General features: G+C 38.8%; 1 protein-coding gene across 6 annotated transcripts in view; it reads left to right on the top strand.

The window, feature by feature from the left end:
- The window catches only part of Imp (IGF-II mRNA-binding protein), a 108,510-nt gene that overhangs the window by 33,400 nt on the left and 58,246 nt on the right, over nucleotides 1–16,864 (top strand). For 2 of the 6 annotated variants that reach the window (XM_070306158.1, XM_070306157.1), the window contains exon 1: nucleotides 13,319–13,464. The exons of the other annotated variants lie outside the window; for them this stretch is intronic. In XM_070306158.1, coding sequence (XP_070162259.1) covers nucleotides 13,376–13,464 — 89 coding nt within the window. In that variant the 5' untranslated portion in view covers nucleotides 13,319–13,375. Of the gene's footprint in view, nucleotides 1–13,318; nucleotides 13,465–16,864 lie in introns of those variants that run through there. 6 annotated transcript variants of the gene reach the window in all.

The following is a 16,864-nucleotide window of genomic DNA, read 5'->3' as shown; positions in this document are numbered from 1 at the left end:
AAGTCCCCGGATGCACTTTACTTGCATTGACTATGCATTTGAAATGCAATTCTGTCGTTCGAAGAGAACGAATCTATGTCCACCTTTTGCCCATAAATTCGATCACGTTTGCAAAATAAAAAAGATACAAAGAGGAGGAGGAGGAGGAGGAGGAGGAAGAGAAGTAGGGAATGTCATTCTGAGGATTTTATGAAGGGCATCTCTCTCACCCTCTTTACGACGGCATCTCTCGGTCGATTTCTCTCTCTCTCTCTCTTTTTTTGCTCTTTCACCCTTTCTTTCTCTCCTTATCCTTCCTCTCCCTCTCCCCCCCCCCACCTCTCTATTTCTCTTCCTCTTTCCTACGGAGTGAATCGTTGCACTCGGCGCGTGCCGACCTCGTGCCCTCTCCCGCCTGCTGTAACCCCCTCCCTCGCCCCGTGCATTTAATTCCGCCGGTTCTCTCTTCGTCCTTCTACACCCCTTTCGATTCACCCCACCTCCTCACCGGCCGACTCCAAGTGCATCCTACGTGCACTTGTTGCGCCGAATGATCGCGCAGCAGGCTCTCTCGCTAATATTTCCTTCTTCTTTATCAGGCGCAAGTTTCTTAACCGAGAGATTTATCTGCTTTCACGAGATCATAGGAATACGTTGGAGATTATAACTAATCTACTAGATAGAATTTAAATATATGTATAATATAATAAATGAATTTATAGATTTTTACACACATACATATAAAATTATATATTTGATGAAATCTTTGTTTCCTTTTTTAGCAGATTATTTATGTACAAAAAGATTCTTATGAGAAATTATCTCTGAACTTTAGGAATTCTTATATGAGATTTTCTAACAAAGTTCAAAAACAATATAACAAAATTAATATTCCTATAGAATTTTTCCTCTATTGTAGAGCGATAAAAGCGTCTTCTTTTATCTCCCCTTCTCTCTCACAACAGATTCGCGCAAAATGCAACAGAGAGACGTGATGATATAAATTGATACGCGCATAAGCCCGTCCCCGTAGGGTATCTTGGATTCCAATGTGTTTGCTCAGATATATCTTTTCACAGGCCTCGAGGAACGACGTTCCGATGACAGGAAGAACCCTCTCCGATGCAGGAGAGAACCTCGTTCGTGCAGCTGCGTCCACACGCGCATCATTAGCACGCGCTTATTTCACTACGGTCAGCGTGACAACATCCGTGACGTTTAACGAATCGGCCGGTTACGCGCGTAATTAGTCATGATTGTGATTTGAATTGATGTATGCAAACGCGACGTTTGACTTATGCTAATGAAGATAAAGCTCGGATCATCGCGCGTTATCTTTTTACATCGCCAATATTGTATATTATATTAGCTGCTATAGTCAGATATCGTGTCGGTTGATATTCTTGACAAATAAATGCTTTAAATATAATTTAGAACGCCTGGAATCCATATTTGCTCAGTTGTAGAAATTTATTAATCTTATGCTCTCTCTCTCTCTCTCTCTCTCTTTTAATATTTATTTTTTCATAAAGATAATATTCAAGTACATATTATTGCGCTAAACATATTTTTTTAATTTAAAAAACACTGGAATAATTTCGCATTATTATTAGAAATGGATTAACATATTATCGCGATGGCAGAGAAATTGCAAGGTAAATAATGACGGTGAAAGTTTGAAATTGACGCGAAGGCATCTTTAAACTTTATAACGCGTAATTCCGGCGGCCTCGATCCGAATTACCGATTGGATGCTGCGGGGCGCAATGTATTGTAATTTGCCCTTAAGTAACGCGACGAAAACGCGATTATCGTCGTCGAGACCCCCAAGTAGTAAGCACGAAGCGTGGTCTGAAGATTCGCGCTCAAGTCTCGCGTCGTTTAATAAGATTCTTTTGCCCTCGCGGTAACGAGCCTGGCGTAGACGAGCCTGCAATCTTGCATTAATAGCCAGATTAAAGTGTAAACGAGGCGCATCGTCGCGCCAACGTCATTGAATCCAATGCAAATATTGTACTTATGAGAAAGAAAAAAAATTGTTTCGCTGAATTTTATAAATTCTGCGCAAAGTATATAAAAATAACATCAAGCTAGAGATATTTTACAATTTTGTTAGATTATATAAATCGAATTAAAGAAATTTCATATTATATATACGAAATATATACCATTAAATAAAGATCTCGGAAATATAAGTGTATGATATCGCATATTAATTATTGCATTACAAAATAATTTTTTAATTTATCTTTTTTTTTTTTTTGGATGTTTAAATTATGTTAATTATTATTAAAAAAAAAAAAACCTTAAAGTTTTATTAAATTATATTACGAAAAATTTTGTTATACATAAATATACTTAGATATTATTGTTTAATATGAAAATACTGCGAGCAGACGAATTTCTTTTTTTTCCTTCCCCCTCCCCCCCTTTGGACTTTTTAACAGATTCGCCGCAGGCTTGTACGCGCCAGCCGTTTTACGCTTTAAATCTCTTTTGTTTGGAAATATCGGGGCGATGACCATGCGCAATTCCCTTTATTAATAATTAATAACAGCGCGTACGTGTATCCTCTCCCTCTCCCGAGAAAGAGAGGAAAAAAAAAGGGGAAGACCGGGAAGAGCCGCGGAGGACGGCGAAAATCTTAATTACAGATTCGCCGCATTGCATAATGCGCTCTGCACGTCGTGACGTCGGCTGTTTTTTTCTGCCATCTTATCCTATCGAGAAGAAGCGGAGGCGGTTACCCTCCGCTTATCAATCTCTTATCGGGATCCCGGATCGGGCCCCGTGTCCGGTCACGAGTGGACGCCGGATTTCATGGATACGCGTGGTCCGCAGGTGTAAAAGGGCCCCGCTTAATTATTCCGAAATAAAGGCACGCTGACGTGCAATAATTGTCACGCGTCGCCCCCTCGCCTCTTCCTTCTCCCTTTCCACGGTTTAAGCCGCGCCTTTTTCAGATGCTTTCGCGAATCCTGATCGTTCCGCTTTAACGCGATCGTAAAATCATTTCGATGATGCGATCTCTTCGAATTTAGATCCGTCCCGCCACGGAATATCGGAAGTCGCTGTTATTACGACGATTGCACCGGATGCAATATGTTTTTTCCACCGATACTCTATCATTCCAGAAGGCTCTTCATCTAAAAGATCATAAATTTTTGTAATTTCTATATTTATGCGATATTAAAAAACTTGCACTCTTATAAATGTCATCGTATATCCTTGATCGAAATAAATTTTTAATTTTTTTCTAATTAAGTCTACAATTAGTAATAGTACTCGAGTCTACAATTTTATGATAATTTCGTCAATGAACGATGAAATTTACAAATCGTCATTACATCGTACTGCGAGCATCTTAATTTTATTTAATGAAACACGTACCTATACGTAAAGTGAAGAGAGAAAAAATATCAAGGATTTTTCAGAAACTCATTCATATATTTATATACTTGATCTCAAGAATCATTCAGTTCTTATATCTGTCTTTACATCCCGAAAATGGCACTAAACGATTAAAGGGTTAAAAATTACATATATATATTTTTTAACGTCTATAAAATCGATGTAAATACAACTCCTGTCTCCAGAGACCATAGAATGCTTTAATCGCGATCATTAGTATTAGTATTCGCGCGGCGAAAGTGAAAACTCGCGCGAGGTGAAACAGAGGTTCCTTCTGGGGCGCGTGCTCGTGCTGGGGCGAGGGCGATTTTAACGGCGATACCTCTTAATTGCCGTGACCGGCGTAAAAGGACGCGTGGAGGAGGCACCCGGGAATATGCACGGATCACGGAAGAGACGACACAACGCGACGGCGTCCTGCACCTGGCCGGAACGACCCGGAACGACTATAGCAGATCCGTATCTCGAACCGACGTGGTTATTATTAATTCTCTCGTTTTTAATTCTATCCTTCCTCCCCCTCCTCTTTCTCGCCACCGCCGCCGCGATTAATATGCGCGTCGCGAGAGGTTTGGTTAATTGGAGAAACGAGCGGACGTTTTTTTTCCCTATCGCGAAATTCAGCCTGACTCGGCAGCTTCTGTCCTCATTGCGGCTCATCAATTTCATATTTATTTAGCCGAATTATATCAGCTACATTATGTATACAACTACACATACACGCGTACTTGTGGTGGTACGCATCTCGCAGAGTTGAAAGGAGGAAAGAAGGAAAATTGTTGTTTACGATAAACATACACATGAATTATTAATATGATATTAAAAATATTGTATAATTAATAATTATTATATATACTGGGTGGCCCATTTTAATCCATCCAATCGAATATCTCAAAAACCAAGCCCGGAAGAGAAAAATATTTCCGACAAAAGTTGTTTGATTTCGAGGGGGCCATAAGATAGTACCATTGGTTTGATCTTGGAAAATCATTTGAAGGTCATGTGAAGGCCAACTTTAAAATCTTGAATGAAAACCCCCATTTTTTATTTAGTATTCATGTAGCTGACATCGAGAGCTTTCCAAAACACTATAATAAAGTATTTTTTCATTAAGTACTTTTTGAATTATTTTATATTGTATTTTAATCTGACATATTTTGATATAAAAAATTAAATATCTCGTAAAATATTCAGTTTTCGATAATCTTATCGTAATACTTTTATGTACAGAATAATGATACAAATCAATTAGTATAAAAAAATAATAGGTTTTAAAAAAATTATTTACGATGTATTTTTTTAAACAATTATTTGTTTTTTTTTTTGCACTAATTGATTTGTCTCATTATTCTGTACATAAAAGTATTATGGTAAGATTATCGAAAACTGAATATTTTATGAGATATTTAATTTTTTATATCAAAATATGTCAGATTAAAATATAAAATAACTTAAAAAGTACTGAATGAAAAAATATTTTATTATAGTGTTTTCGAAAGCTCTCGATGTCAGCTACGAGAATACTAAATAAAAACTGGGGGTTTCTATTTAAGATTTTAAAGTTGACCTTCACATGACCTTCAAATGATTTTCCAAGGTCAAATTATTGTCACCATCTTATGGCCCCCTTGAAGCCACACAACTTTTGTTTGAAACATTTTTTTCTTCCGGATTTGGTTTTTGAGATATTCGACTGGATGGATTAAAATGGGCCACCCAGTATATATATATATATATATATATATATATATAATTATTAATAAATGCTTTATTTACAACGCTTGTTTGATATTTATCTGTACGCATCTGTCGGCACTAGTAATTTAAAATAAATATTTTCGAGCAATTCTCATTATTTATTAGAAGCGATTATTCTGATAAATTTGAATAAGAATCTTGAAAAAAAATATTGCTATATTTATATAAATGGTTGCTTTATTCATATTTTTGATTACTATTTATATAAATATTATGCCTTTCTCGCGCAATACAAAGGATATCTATGCGCGAAGTAAGAAGAAAAATATCGCGAAAAACGCCATTAGCTTCATCCTTCGCTCTAACCTCATCCCTCGTCCCTTTGTATCCTATAGAATGTCTTTTCCTGCTTGCAGGGGTAGCGGCACCGCCCTACCAGAATCTCCAGTCGACCAGGTCGGCAACAGATGGAGGTGAGTGATTTCTCTTCCCTTTCTCTCTCCCACTCGCAACCTATCTTTCTTCCTCCACCTCTCTTGCTCATCTCATCCGTGTATAGAAAAAATACAAAGCGATAATAAATACGCAAAGCGTTTCCTTTAGGACGAGGTAAAAAGAATGTTATTTATTTAATATGTCTGGAGAGATTAATAGCTTAAAGACGAGGAATTCTTAAAATTTCGCAACTTTAAGAGTATAGATAGATAAGGAAGACGGTATCCTGCGTTTAATTTTAATATTAAACCGCACTTTAGGATAGATTTTTAATTGGAAATTCATATGAAAAATTATTTTCTCAATATAAAATTAAGATATTGAAGCGATAAGGACGCAAAGTCCGCTTGATTCTCGCCGAGAATAAAACAACAATATTAAATTACAATCTCGCGAAATGAATCGCGAATACGAAATAACTCTGAAAAGTAAAACTGTGCCTCGATGTTTGTTAGAGCGGCCTGAACGAGAAGGTGCATTCCCCCGAGGAACTATCCTTCTCCCGGTCTCCCGGTGCGAAAATTCTCCAAGGGTAGCTATTGATTCCGGAGGCTGTTGCCGCCCTTACGCACCCTCACGCGGTCTCTCTGTCTCTCTCTCTCTCTCCCCCTCCTTCCACCTCCTCTCTTTTCCCTGCTACGAGCATCTCTCTCGTTGCCTTCTCTCCTCAGTTCCTTTCTTGCCGTCTTTCTTTCTCTCTCTCTCTCTCTCTCTCTCTCTCTCTCTCTCTCTCTCTCTCTCTCTCTCATTCCTCTAAATGTTATCTCTTCCCATCTCTCGCGCTATTTCTCTTTTGCCCGCAGCAATCTCTTCTCCGAATCTGAAATCCGGAGTCCAGGTCGCCTCTCCTCTATCCTAAAGGGGTTAAAACTACCCGCACAATTTCCAGATCGCTTCCGCGCACGTTCCAATTATTAAAGGACCATACGCTATCGCGGAATCACTATCCTAGGGACCGCATCAAATCGCCGGAAATTCAATCATCGATATCGAATAGGATTAACTCTTCCGGAAAGCAAAGCTGTCCCGTATGGAGAATTTTATCAATATGATTCGCTAAATATCTAACAATATCGTATAAAGTTTATCAATATATTTGGCATTGTAATACTAATAGTAAGATGTCGTATACATGTGAAACACAATTGGCTATAAAAGATGCGAAATTCTAAAGAAAAGTTTAAAATTTCTAAAAAAAAAAATTTCTACGCGCATTCTTAGCGCAGCGCATGCATGGTCCCTTCACAAAAGATACAATATCTTCTTACAAAATATCCTTAAGATTGGTATTATAGCTTTGAAAGCAGTTAAACTGAGGAAACAGATTTTTCAAAATTTAATATAAAAATAATTACATAAAAAAATACTGAATATATTTATAAAAATATTATATTTATTTAGTACAATATATTGAGCTATATCTTTTAATTAAATCTTACAGGCATAATATTTTTCCGAAGACAGAGCGCAATGTAACGCGGTGCGCTTTAAAATTGTAGAAGATAAAGAAAATAATTGAACAAGAGAAAGTGCGTGAGAGAAACCAAGTTTCGGTGCGCCGCACAGAACGCTTCCCTTTCATTTACATCGGCCGGACGATCGGCCTTGAGCGGTCCTATCGAAATCGAAGAGTCCTGCCGAAGGCCAGCCTGAAACCCATTAATTTTTATGCGCCCGGAAACCATTTGCCGATCCCACGCGCACTTGGGCCCGTACGCTCCACGATAGCGGCGTTTACGCGTACCATGTAACTATTAATTATCCTTAAACGTTACCTGAACCTATCCCAACCTCGTTCAAATTATTACCGGGGTAATAAAGGACTCGGCATCCATTTCCCGGTTAGCAACGACAAAAAAGATTTTCACTTATCACTCGCCGTGTACTGTATGTTTATTCCCTCGCGATTTCATTTTCTCCAATTCCACATAAATACGATCAATGCAATTGGCGTTATATAAATGTAATGAGACATTTAATATCGTAATATTATATGGACGCGTATCACGGCGAAGAAATTTTCGCGGCACAATTTTCTAAAGTGAAGTTAAAACGGGAAGAAGTCGCGGCAAAAACGGCGGAAGACACTTATTTTCTGGGAGGGAGCCGTCGTAGATTCACGCTCGACCGAGAGGATAATCGATTGGCCATTCAACGGAATTAGTCGATCGGGAACAAGGTGATCGATAATATACAGTACAGACATATATACGCGCGCCAATACACACGATACAGAGACTCACGGACAAGGGAGAGACAAAGGATATTAAGAAAATACCCTCTGTGTGTTTCTCCGTTTCCTTTTCCCTTCTTTAAACGGAGCTTAAAATCGCATCGGATTCATCTTTCACGGAACACGCATAATAATATCGCTGAGATATTATTCTGTGTCGTATCGTACCAATTGCGTTTGTACAGATTAATGCAAAAAAAAAAAAAAAAAAAAGATAACATTTTTAAATATAAGAAAGAAGAAGATTATGTCTGATAGTGTTTCTTTCTTGACATTTGTTAAAATAAATTTACCATTTTTCATTCATTAATTTTAATAATCATATTCAGCGACTTGTAAAAGTCTTAAGTTTGACATAAAAATAGAATTTAAAAATATTTGATAAATTCTTATTATTAGCTTAATCATTACTTTCCTGCAATAGACTCCATATTCATAATTATAACTATCTTGATTATAATAGATAATAAATTTAAGGATTTTAAAGTTTCGAAAAGATGTTTAACTTGGACCTAACCTAACCTAACCTAACTTGAATAGCGAGAAAAATTTTTCAATACGTCACATATAGTTATAACACGGTAAAATTAAAACAGCAAATCTTTTCTTGCAATTTTTCTCGCAAATTTATAATATGACGGAACAATTTTGAAAATTGAAATCGTATTTAGCGTCAAAAATATTCAGAGATTCTCTTTCTTGTATTTCTTGTCGAATTGCATTTTTAAGAGAAGAAGATAATATTAACGAAAATTACGATCGATTAACGCAAATATCATTTTTTAATCATCTCGTTACAATAAGGACTCGTAAATTCGCGACGCATTTTTTCCACGGCACGGTCCCATTATCGCAAGAAAAAGAGAGAGAGAGAGAGAGAGAGAGAGAGAAAGTATTCGAGGAGATCAAGTATATAGGAAGTAACAAAGTACGCTCGTTTCGGGCGCGTTGCGCGCTACTGTGAATGATAAATCTACTTCAAGGATAACACCCTCGTCATTGGCGAAGATAATGACCGGCGGATCGGCAGAAACGACAGGAATACCCGAGAACTGCACCCATATACCTGCGGGCGCGCGAACAAAAGAGAGGATCGAGAATCCGTCCTTTCCTCTACCTGGACGAACAAAGAGAGACCCCGTAACGGAATCAACCCTCGGCGACCCTTCCACGGTAATCCCGGTTCTCGCCGAGAGCCGATTTCGAAACCGTGCGTCGATCCACCGTAGGACCCGACGACTGTAGTTCGCCGCTAACAGCAGTTTCGGCATTAATGAGTCGAACATTTATTTTGTGGAGAACAATGGATGACAGTGCTTCACGAGTCACCCGGTATAGGATTATGCGACACGACCCCCTACCGGGTCGATCGACCAAGAGCCCTTCAGCGCAGCCGACGATCAAAGAAGCGCAATATCATGTTCCACGAGAGTAGATTCGGCAAATCAAAATTCAAATTGCTCCGTAAGGGAAAGGGAAGCGTTCTGTCGATCATTCGGATAAATTCGCGCGGGAAGACAAAACAACGGAAACGATGCGCGGTGAAATTTGCTTTTTTCGAAAGTACGGCGATTTCACACCGAGGAAAAAAAAAAGTTGTTAACTTGACTAAACTCGTCCAACTAATTACTATTTCTTTAATTGAAATATTTTAATAATTTAAATCAAATACGACATATTAAATAATTAAATCTAACATGAGGTATATTTGATTTAAATAGTTAAATATTTCGATTAAAGAAATACGAAGAAATAGTAATTAGTTGGACGAATTTAGTCAAGTTAATAACTTTTTTTTTCTCAGTGCAGCTATAGAACCTCAAAAATGATTTCTACGATTATTTCCGGTGATAAAAATGCAACGCGTGATAATTAATACGGTGATTTCAAAATTTATCCATTTTCTGGAAAAAAAATTTTCTGAACTTTCCAAGAGGAAGTGAGAGATTCTTATACAATACAAGTCTCAAGAGTGGGTGAAAACGCTCGAGTTTTCCTCGAGTCATGCTTGAAAGGGACGAAAGTTCCTTATTCTTCTAAAACAAAATTTTCGAGTCGACATCTATCACGCGCGCCACTTGCGAAATTCCACTTTCACTTTTCCAACACTTTTGAAACATTCGCATTGGAGAAAATTTTAGAGGATTATTGATTTCTTAACGAACGATTGAAGAATTTTTACATCGTAAAACCGTGTCAGAGACTATCGTTTGACGGACGCGTAGAGCGATCGTTGAATGAACGGCTGACGTTTTATCATCGAGAGCGATTCTCACAATCAATCGCAACGTATAGTACGGTGTGTGCCTAATCTTAGTACATACTAGTATCCACCGAGCGGCGCCTCCGCTCACGGTCAATGACATGCGTCTTTTGGCATCTACACGCATTATCCGGCATGACGCGTATCGACCCCGATTACTCTCCGACATCGCATCGTCTTCAGCGGCAAACGTATCCCGCGAGAACTTATCTAAGAAATCCACAGCAAAATAAAAGCAGACTTTATTTCACCAATAGGAAAATCAATTTGAAATTTTCATCTCTCTCTCTCTCTCTCTCTCTCTCTCTCTAAAATTATACAGGATGTCCCATTTTAAAGGACCCACTCAAATATCTCAGAAACACTGCGTTAAATCGAAAAATGTTTCAAACAAAAGTTGTGTGGCTTCAAGGGGGCCATAAGATGGTGACAATGATTTGACCTTGGAAAATTATTTGAAGGTCATGTGAAGGTCAACTTTAAAATCTTAAATGGAAACCCCCATTTTTTATTTAGTATTCTTGTAGCTGACATCGAGAGCTTTCCAAAACACTATAATAAAGTATTTTTTTATTAAGTACTTTTTGAGTTATTTTATATTTTAATCTGACATATTTTGATATAAAAAATTAAATATCTCGTAAAATATTTAGTTTTTGATAATCTTACCGTAATACTTCTATGTACAGAATAATGAGACAAATCAATTAGTATAAAAAAACAATTGTTTTTAAGAAAATTATTTACAATGTATTTTTTTAAAACAATTATTTGTTTTTTTTTTGGCACTAATTAATTTGTCTTATTATTCTGTACATAGAAGTATTACGGTAAAATTATCGAAAACTGAATATTTTACGAAATATTTTATTTTTTATATCAAAATATATCAGATTAAAATATAAAATAACTCAAAAAGTACTTAATGAGAAAATACTTTATTATAGTGTTTTGGAAAGCTCTCGATGTCAGCTACAAGAGTACTAAATAAAAAATGGGGGTTTCTATTTAAGATTTTAAAGTTGATCTTCATATGATTTTCCAAGGTCAAATCATTGTCACCATCTTATGGCCCCCTTAAAGCCGCACAACTTTTGTTTGAAACATTTTTCGATTTAACGCAGTGTTTTTGAGATATTTGAGTGGGTCCTTTAAAATTGGACACCCTGTATATCAAATATAATTTGTTTACAATTATTTTTATAATAAAACTTTTCATTCCCCAAAAATGCGAGCCATTGAAAAAAGAAAATTCGAGAGAAGAGATACGCAAAATAACCGCGGTGAGAGATGCCCGCGTTTTTCCGCGGAGAGAACCTTCGGCGAGAAATATGTATCCTTCCTTCGCGCACGCGTCGTAAACCGCCTCCTCAACGAGTCGCAACGCACACGTGGTGGGGGTGCTTGGAGAGGGGAAAACCGAGTCGTTTGGTGGGGGAGCCGGCACCGGCGAGCGGTGAGGGTAGACTGGGCGCGGCCTACGACGGGACCCCGCGCACATAGCGCGTGTTATAAAAATAATATCAGTGTACCTAGCGCGCCGAGATATCCCCGATAGCCCGACATCGTTACTCTAGACCTTCGCGCGGTCCTTCGTCTCCCCTATCCCCCTCGGCCCTTTGTCGCACGCGCGATACGCATCGGCGACAAAAAGAGAACCTCCGTCTATAACGTCCTCGACGTATCCGTTGATCGTCGCGATCGCCAAGAGCGACTCGCGATCGAATCTGACTTCGGAGAAGAGCGGGACGAAAGGTAGGGATACCTTCGTTTAACGACGCCATTGACAGCGTGGACACCTGAGCCGGATGCTAGATACGAGAATAGCAATGTCATTCGTATGGGTGTAGCTGGCGGTACCGCGAATTTGACAAACTCTCTCTCTCTCTCTCTCTCTCTCTCTCTCTCTCTCTTTTCGCACGATTGATCCACGTGCTAGAAGGCGTAAGGACGCGCGTATTTATGGCGCGGGTGTATACATACCTGTGTGTACATACATTCGTTGATATGCTCGTGGATTCCAACGACGACGTCCATTATACCAGTGAATCCAGTGATTAGACAACGCGTACTCGGAATCGTTCCGGAATCGTCCCGACGAGCGGCCAATCGCGTTCGGGCCGGTTTACTCCGCTCGGTTGGTAAAAAAGCGCGAGCCGCTCCGATACGTCGAGGGGAATTCCTACGTCGGCCCAGAACGTCGAGAGAAAGGGAGTGAGAAAGAAGGAGTGAGAAAAACGTAGCGAGATACATACGTATAGGGAGTGAGGGTAGCGAGCTGGAGAGAGAAAGACACAGGAAGCGGACGCGCGGAGAAGAGAGATAGAGGGACACAGATAGAGCTTGAGTCGGAAGGGTAGGGTAGGGGAGGGGAGGCGACTTGCTAGAAAGCTAGGTATCGGGAGGCGACGGGGAAAGCTAGAGTTCTTCGCCACCCGCACGAGTTTCCCTTCAACAGTCGTCCGAAGACCCGCGGCGTCTTTTCTTCCTTCTCCGAGCGCGAGTGTGGACTAGTTGTAGTTGGACAGTGCTCGTCGTCATAGCTATCCATCATCATCATCGTCATCGTCGTCGTCGTCGTTGATTTTGTTATAAAATCGTCATTACTCCGTGACGTGAATCGCGGTGTCGTCATACAACGTCGCCTAAGAAGGAGGGAGCGACGTGCTCGAAGGAGGGAGCAAAACGCGGGACGGAAGGAACAGAAGAGAAACAAAGAGAGAAGAGAGAGAGAGAGAGAGAGAGAGAGAGAGAGAGAGAGAGAGAGAGTGTGTGCGCGCGAGGAAGTGCCGTGCGTCGTAATCGACGAGGGAGAGGAGAATCCTCGACGTCTTGAGAGAAATCCCCGTCGTTTTCGCAACGTTTCGGGATATATCCTTGTGTCGCCTCGACGACGTTGAAGGTGTCGCTCCGGGACGAATCTCGCGCGACGAGGGACAGTGGAAAGTGTACCCTTTTTCACGCCCGTCTTCCCTCCTTCTCTCTCCGCTCCGGTGGTGCGAGAGCTCGAGCCAGTGTTTTTAGTGCCAGTGTTTAAAGTCTACCTCAAGAGCGGCTTACGGCCGATAAGGCAGTTTAAGAAACATATTTAACAGAGAGAGAGAGAGAGAGAGAGAGAGAAAATTAAAATATACACACATATATATATATATATATATATATATATATATATATATATATTATATAAATATATATATATATATATATATAAAAAAAAGAGAAGAGGAAATACAAGAGTGAGCCTTTACGTTTATTGTGCGCGAGTTCTACGAGAGAGCAAAGTTATTAAAGTAAACATGTCTCTGGATAAGTTCGCGGAAGGCGGTGTTCTGCAGAAGGAGATGGAGCGCTTGGAGATCGAGGATAAGAACGGCGACAGTCAGAGGTAAAGACAAAAACTACTTAAGCGTTATCTCCTTTGTTAATCGTCTCAACTATCTCGATATCTCACGCACATCTTGTCCAATTAGATATTATATTTATATCGAGCTTAATAATATGTGATATTATTATCGATAATATTCTCCGCGCGTATTTCGCGAAATTTTACATATGTAAACGTAAAAAATAAACGATAGAGGTCTCTCTCTCTTTTTTTTTTTTTTTTAATTACAATGGAGAGAGCGGGGGGGGGGGGGAGATGAGCGTTTAACGCAATATTATTTTCCCGGGGCAGAGCTCAATATTTTTTCGATCCGATTCTCCGGATCTGCCGCGATATGATTTAGACACTTTGCGTAAATAAACAACAACATTGAGAGTTTATGAGAAGTAGGCAATAACAAACGATGCGAGCGAGGTTATCCAAAAGTAATCGACCTTTCGGAACAGTTGATATAATTTCGTGCAATTTATTTTGTTATTATTTAATATATTTGGCCAAAATTTCAAATATGTGTGTGTGTGTGTGTGTATGAGAATTTCAAGAAAAATGCGAAGCTTCGTTAATAATCGCGGGTAAGTTTCGATTAGCCTAATATAAGAGAGAGGAAGAGATGGACTATACGTATCTCCGCGATCGGAGCAACCATCGAGAGGCAAGATATCTCTCCGATTTGTCGATTGCGTCAGGCGCGATCTCGTTTGCGAATTCGTTTTTTAAGCCGCGTGCGATTATGTAATACAAGGCGCGAGCGTGAATTCCGGATATCGTTTCGCTTCCGCTCTCTCGGCGCATCTCAAGTCTCTTTCTATAGCTCTCTATAAAGATGTATGTATTTTTTTAAGTTCACTTAAACCCTCGGCAAGAAACCTGATCTCTGTTTTATTTGACGCATCAACGCAAAGATTATGTCGAATAAATCTGCTGAAATAAGGAAACAATATATTCCTTCAAGTATTTTTTAATTAATGGCAAATAATTTTCCAGCAAAAAAAAAAAATTCAATTATACGTGTATATAATTTTAATATATTTTTAAATCTCACGCTTATTTATTTTTTATTTATTATTGAATTTTTTTCTAGATCGATTATATATGTATAGCGCGTCATTTTTATATCGCTTATATTGGCCGTTCGAAAAGGATATCGACCGATTGAAAATCGACTAAATAAATTCTCTCGCCGCTTGGGCGAGAGAAACGTCTCAGATTTACTTGACAATTTACGCGTCGCGTGTCAAATATAATGGCAGTCGGTGAAATGATACTGCGATTCAGTCTCGATCGAGGGCCGTCTAATCTCACGGCCAGCGAGAATTACGTACGCAGAGTCAACGACCTCTTCGATAAATATCGGCGATAACGTAAATCAAATTACGCACGCACGCGTGCGCGGGCTGCGTCATTCCTCCTCATTACGCACATTCGTGTGTGCGTTACGCGACGGCGGTAACCGCACACTTTCATACCGATCGGCTTCGAAAAATAATGAGAAATCATGTCCAGATGCTGTTATCGAATGAAAAGCGCGATGGCGTCGAACGCGATGAAGGCGATTAAAAGAATTAAAGAATTCATAAGAGAATTAAGCGATTAAAGATGCGTTATTAAATAAATATTGTCGGGTTAAAATTACAGATCATCACTTAAATAAGCTCTTTCTTGCTATAAATAATTTTTGTTGTACGTATTAGGTGTACAACTTTGCTTCCGCCGTTTTCCTATAGATGGCTTTAGCGGTAAGTAGCGGTCGACATAAATAGATCATAGACGTCATGCGATAAACTTGGGCATCTGTCAACATAACCCCATAGAAACATTAGTCGATTTGTGTCCGCGTCATAAAGTTATTCTCGATTGAAGATGTCAGTTTACGAGCCAAATTCTCGTCATTTGCGGAAGGTTTTAATTTTCTGCTTCAATATGAAGAAATCTGCGGCCGAGGCTCATCGAACGCTCTCAAATACTTATGGCGAAGCCGCTATTAGTGAAAGAACGTGTCGTGAGTGGTTTCAACGCTTCAAGAACGGTGATTTACACGTCGAAGACCGGCATAGCGGTGGAAGAGAGAAGGTTTTCGAAGATGCAGAATTTTGGAGGCATTACTTAACGAAGACTCGAGTCAAAGTCAAAAAGAATTGACACGATCATTGGGAGTGAACAATACTTTGAATCATAAATGTATAACCAGTTTTTTTACAATAAAGCCTCGAATTTCGGAAAAAAAAAACGGCGGAAGCAAAGTTGCACACCTAATAGAATGAAGCCGAAAATTTCCGTTGTCTTTTTAGAAATTTTGCAATGACTCATCGTATTAAGTCACTGAACATTAAGCAGTCATTCGTAGTCCATTTACGATAATTTGGACGAATGTATCACACTTTATGCGATAAGATTGTGACGTTTCAATCATTAATTCTACACGAAAAGCGATCCTTTAAGATTTCCTCGCATTTTGCTGCCAACATGGTGCTTTTCATTTCAGTTTTCGTCATAGCGGAAAAGTAAATTTCTTCCAACAGAGGGTAACCAATGTCCATCTCATTCGAAGATAAGAGATTGAATATCTCGTACAGTGATCTTCTCTCTATAATATAAAGAAGAATTGATTGCGTATATGTTTCTTGTTTTCGTCTATATCGCAACGTATCGTGAAATATATCTCTCGAAATGAATCATATATAAAAAGAATTAAAAACGTGATTAACAAATATGCCTAGATAAAATAATAATTTCTTTTTTATTTATATTTTTATTTTATTATTATTTCTTATTTTTGACATTATTTCTTAAATTTAGATGTTTATGATTACAATCCGACGTGAGATGCGAAAAGAAGAAGTTATCAAATTGAGACCTTATTATTGAGATATTTGATCAACGAAGTGAAATGCATATTTAATTTCTCGGAATAAAGAAATTTGATGGTGAAAATTTCATAGGACACAATCGATGGAGAGATAATTTAAATTCCGATCCTTGATGAGCCAGTTTCCTCGTTGCCTAAGGTCGGCCCTGATCTCGATGTTGTACGTGGCATGATTTCGTGATCGTCCCTGAAACGGCGTCGCAAAGATTAACATTTGCCCGACATTAAAGTATCTCTTCGAGAGGGAATTTTCAGAAAGAAGAACGAAAGAATTATATATATATTTTTTTTTATTTTATAACTCTTTCAATCTTCTTGAAATTTTTTAGGATAATAAATATTTGATAAATTTGATTTTTATGCGCTTTTCATAGATAAAAATTGTTACGGTAGGAAAATATTAAGATCTTTATACACGAAGCGCGCAACGATCTCATCGTATTTGCGATAGTAAGTATTTACCGAAAATGGCGGCGACATGGTGCGAGGGTGACATATCGCGTACGTGACTTCAAGAATGACACCCCGTAAAGC

This window comes from Polyergus mexicanus, unplaced genomic scaffold (assembly GCF_030449975.1).
Source record: "Polyergus mexicanus isolate NDT 795.1 unplaced genomic scaffold, iyPolMexi1.0 SCAF_13, whole genome shotgun sequence".
Lineage (NCBI taxonomy): Eukaryota > Metazoa > Arthropoda > Insecta > Hymenoptera > Formicidae > Polyergus > Polyergus mexicanus.
The sequence above is the reverse complement of the archived record's forward strand: the minus strand, read 5'-3'. Positions and strand labels throughout refer to the sequence as shown.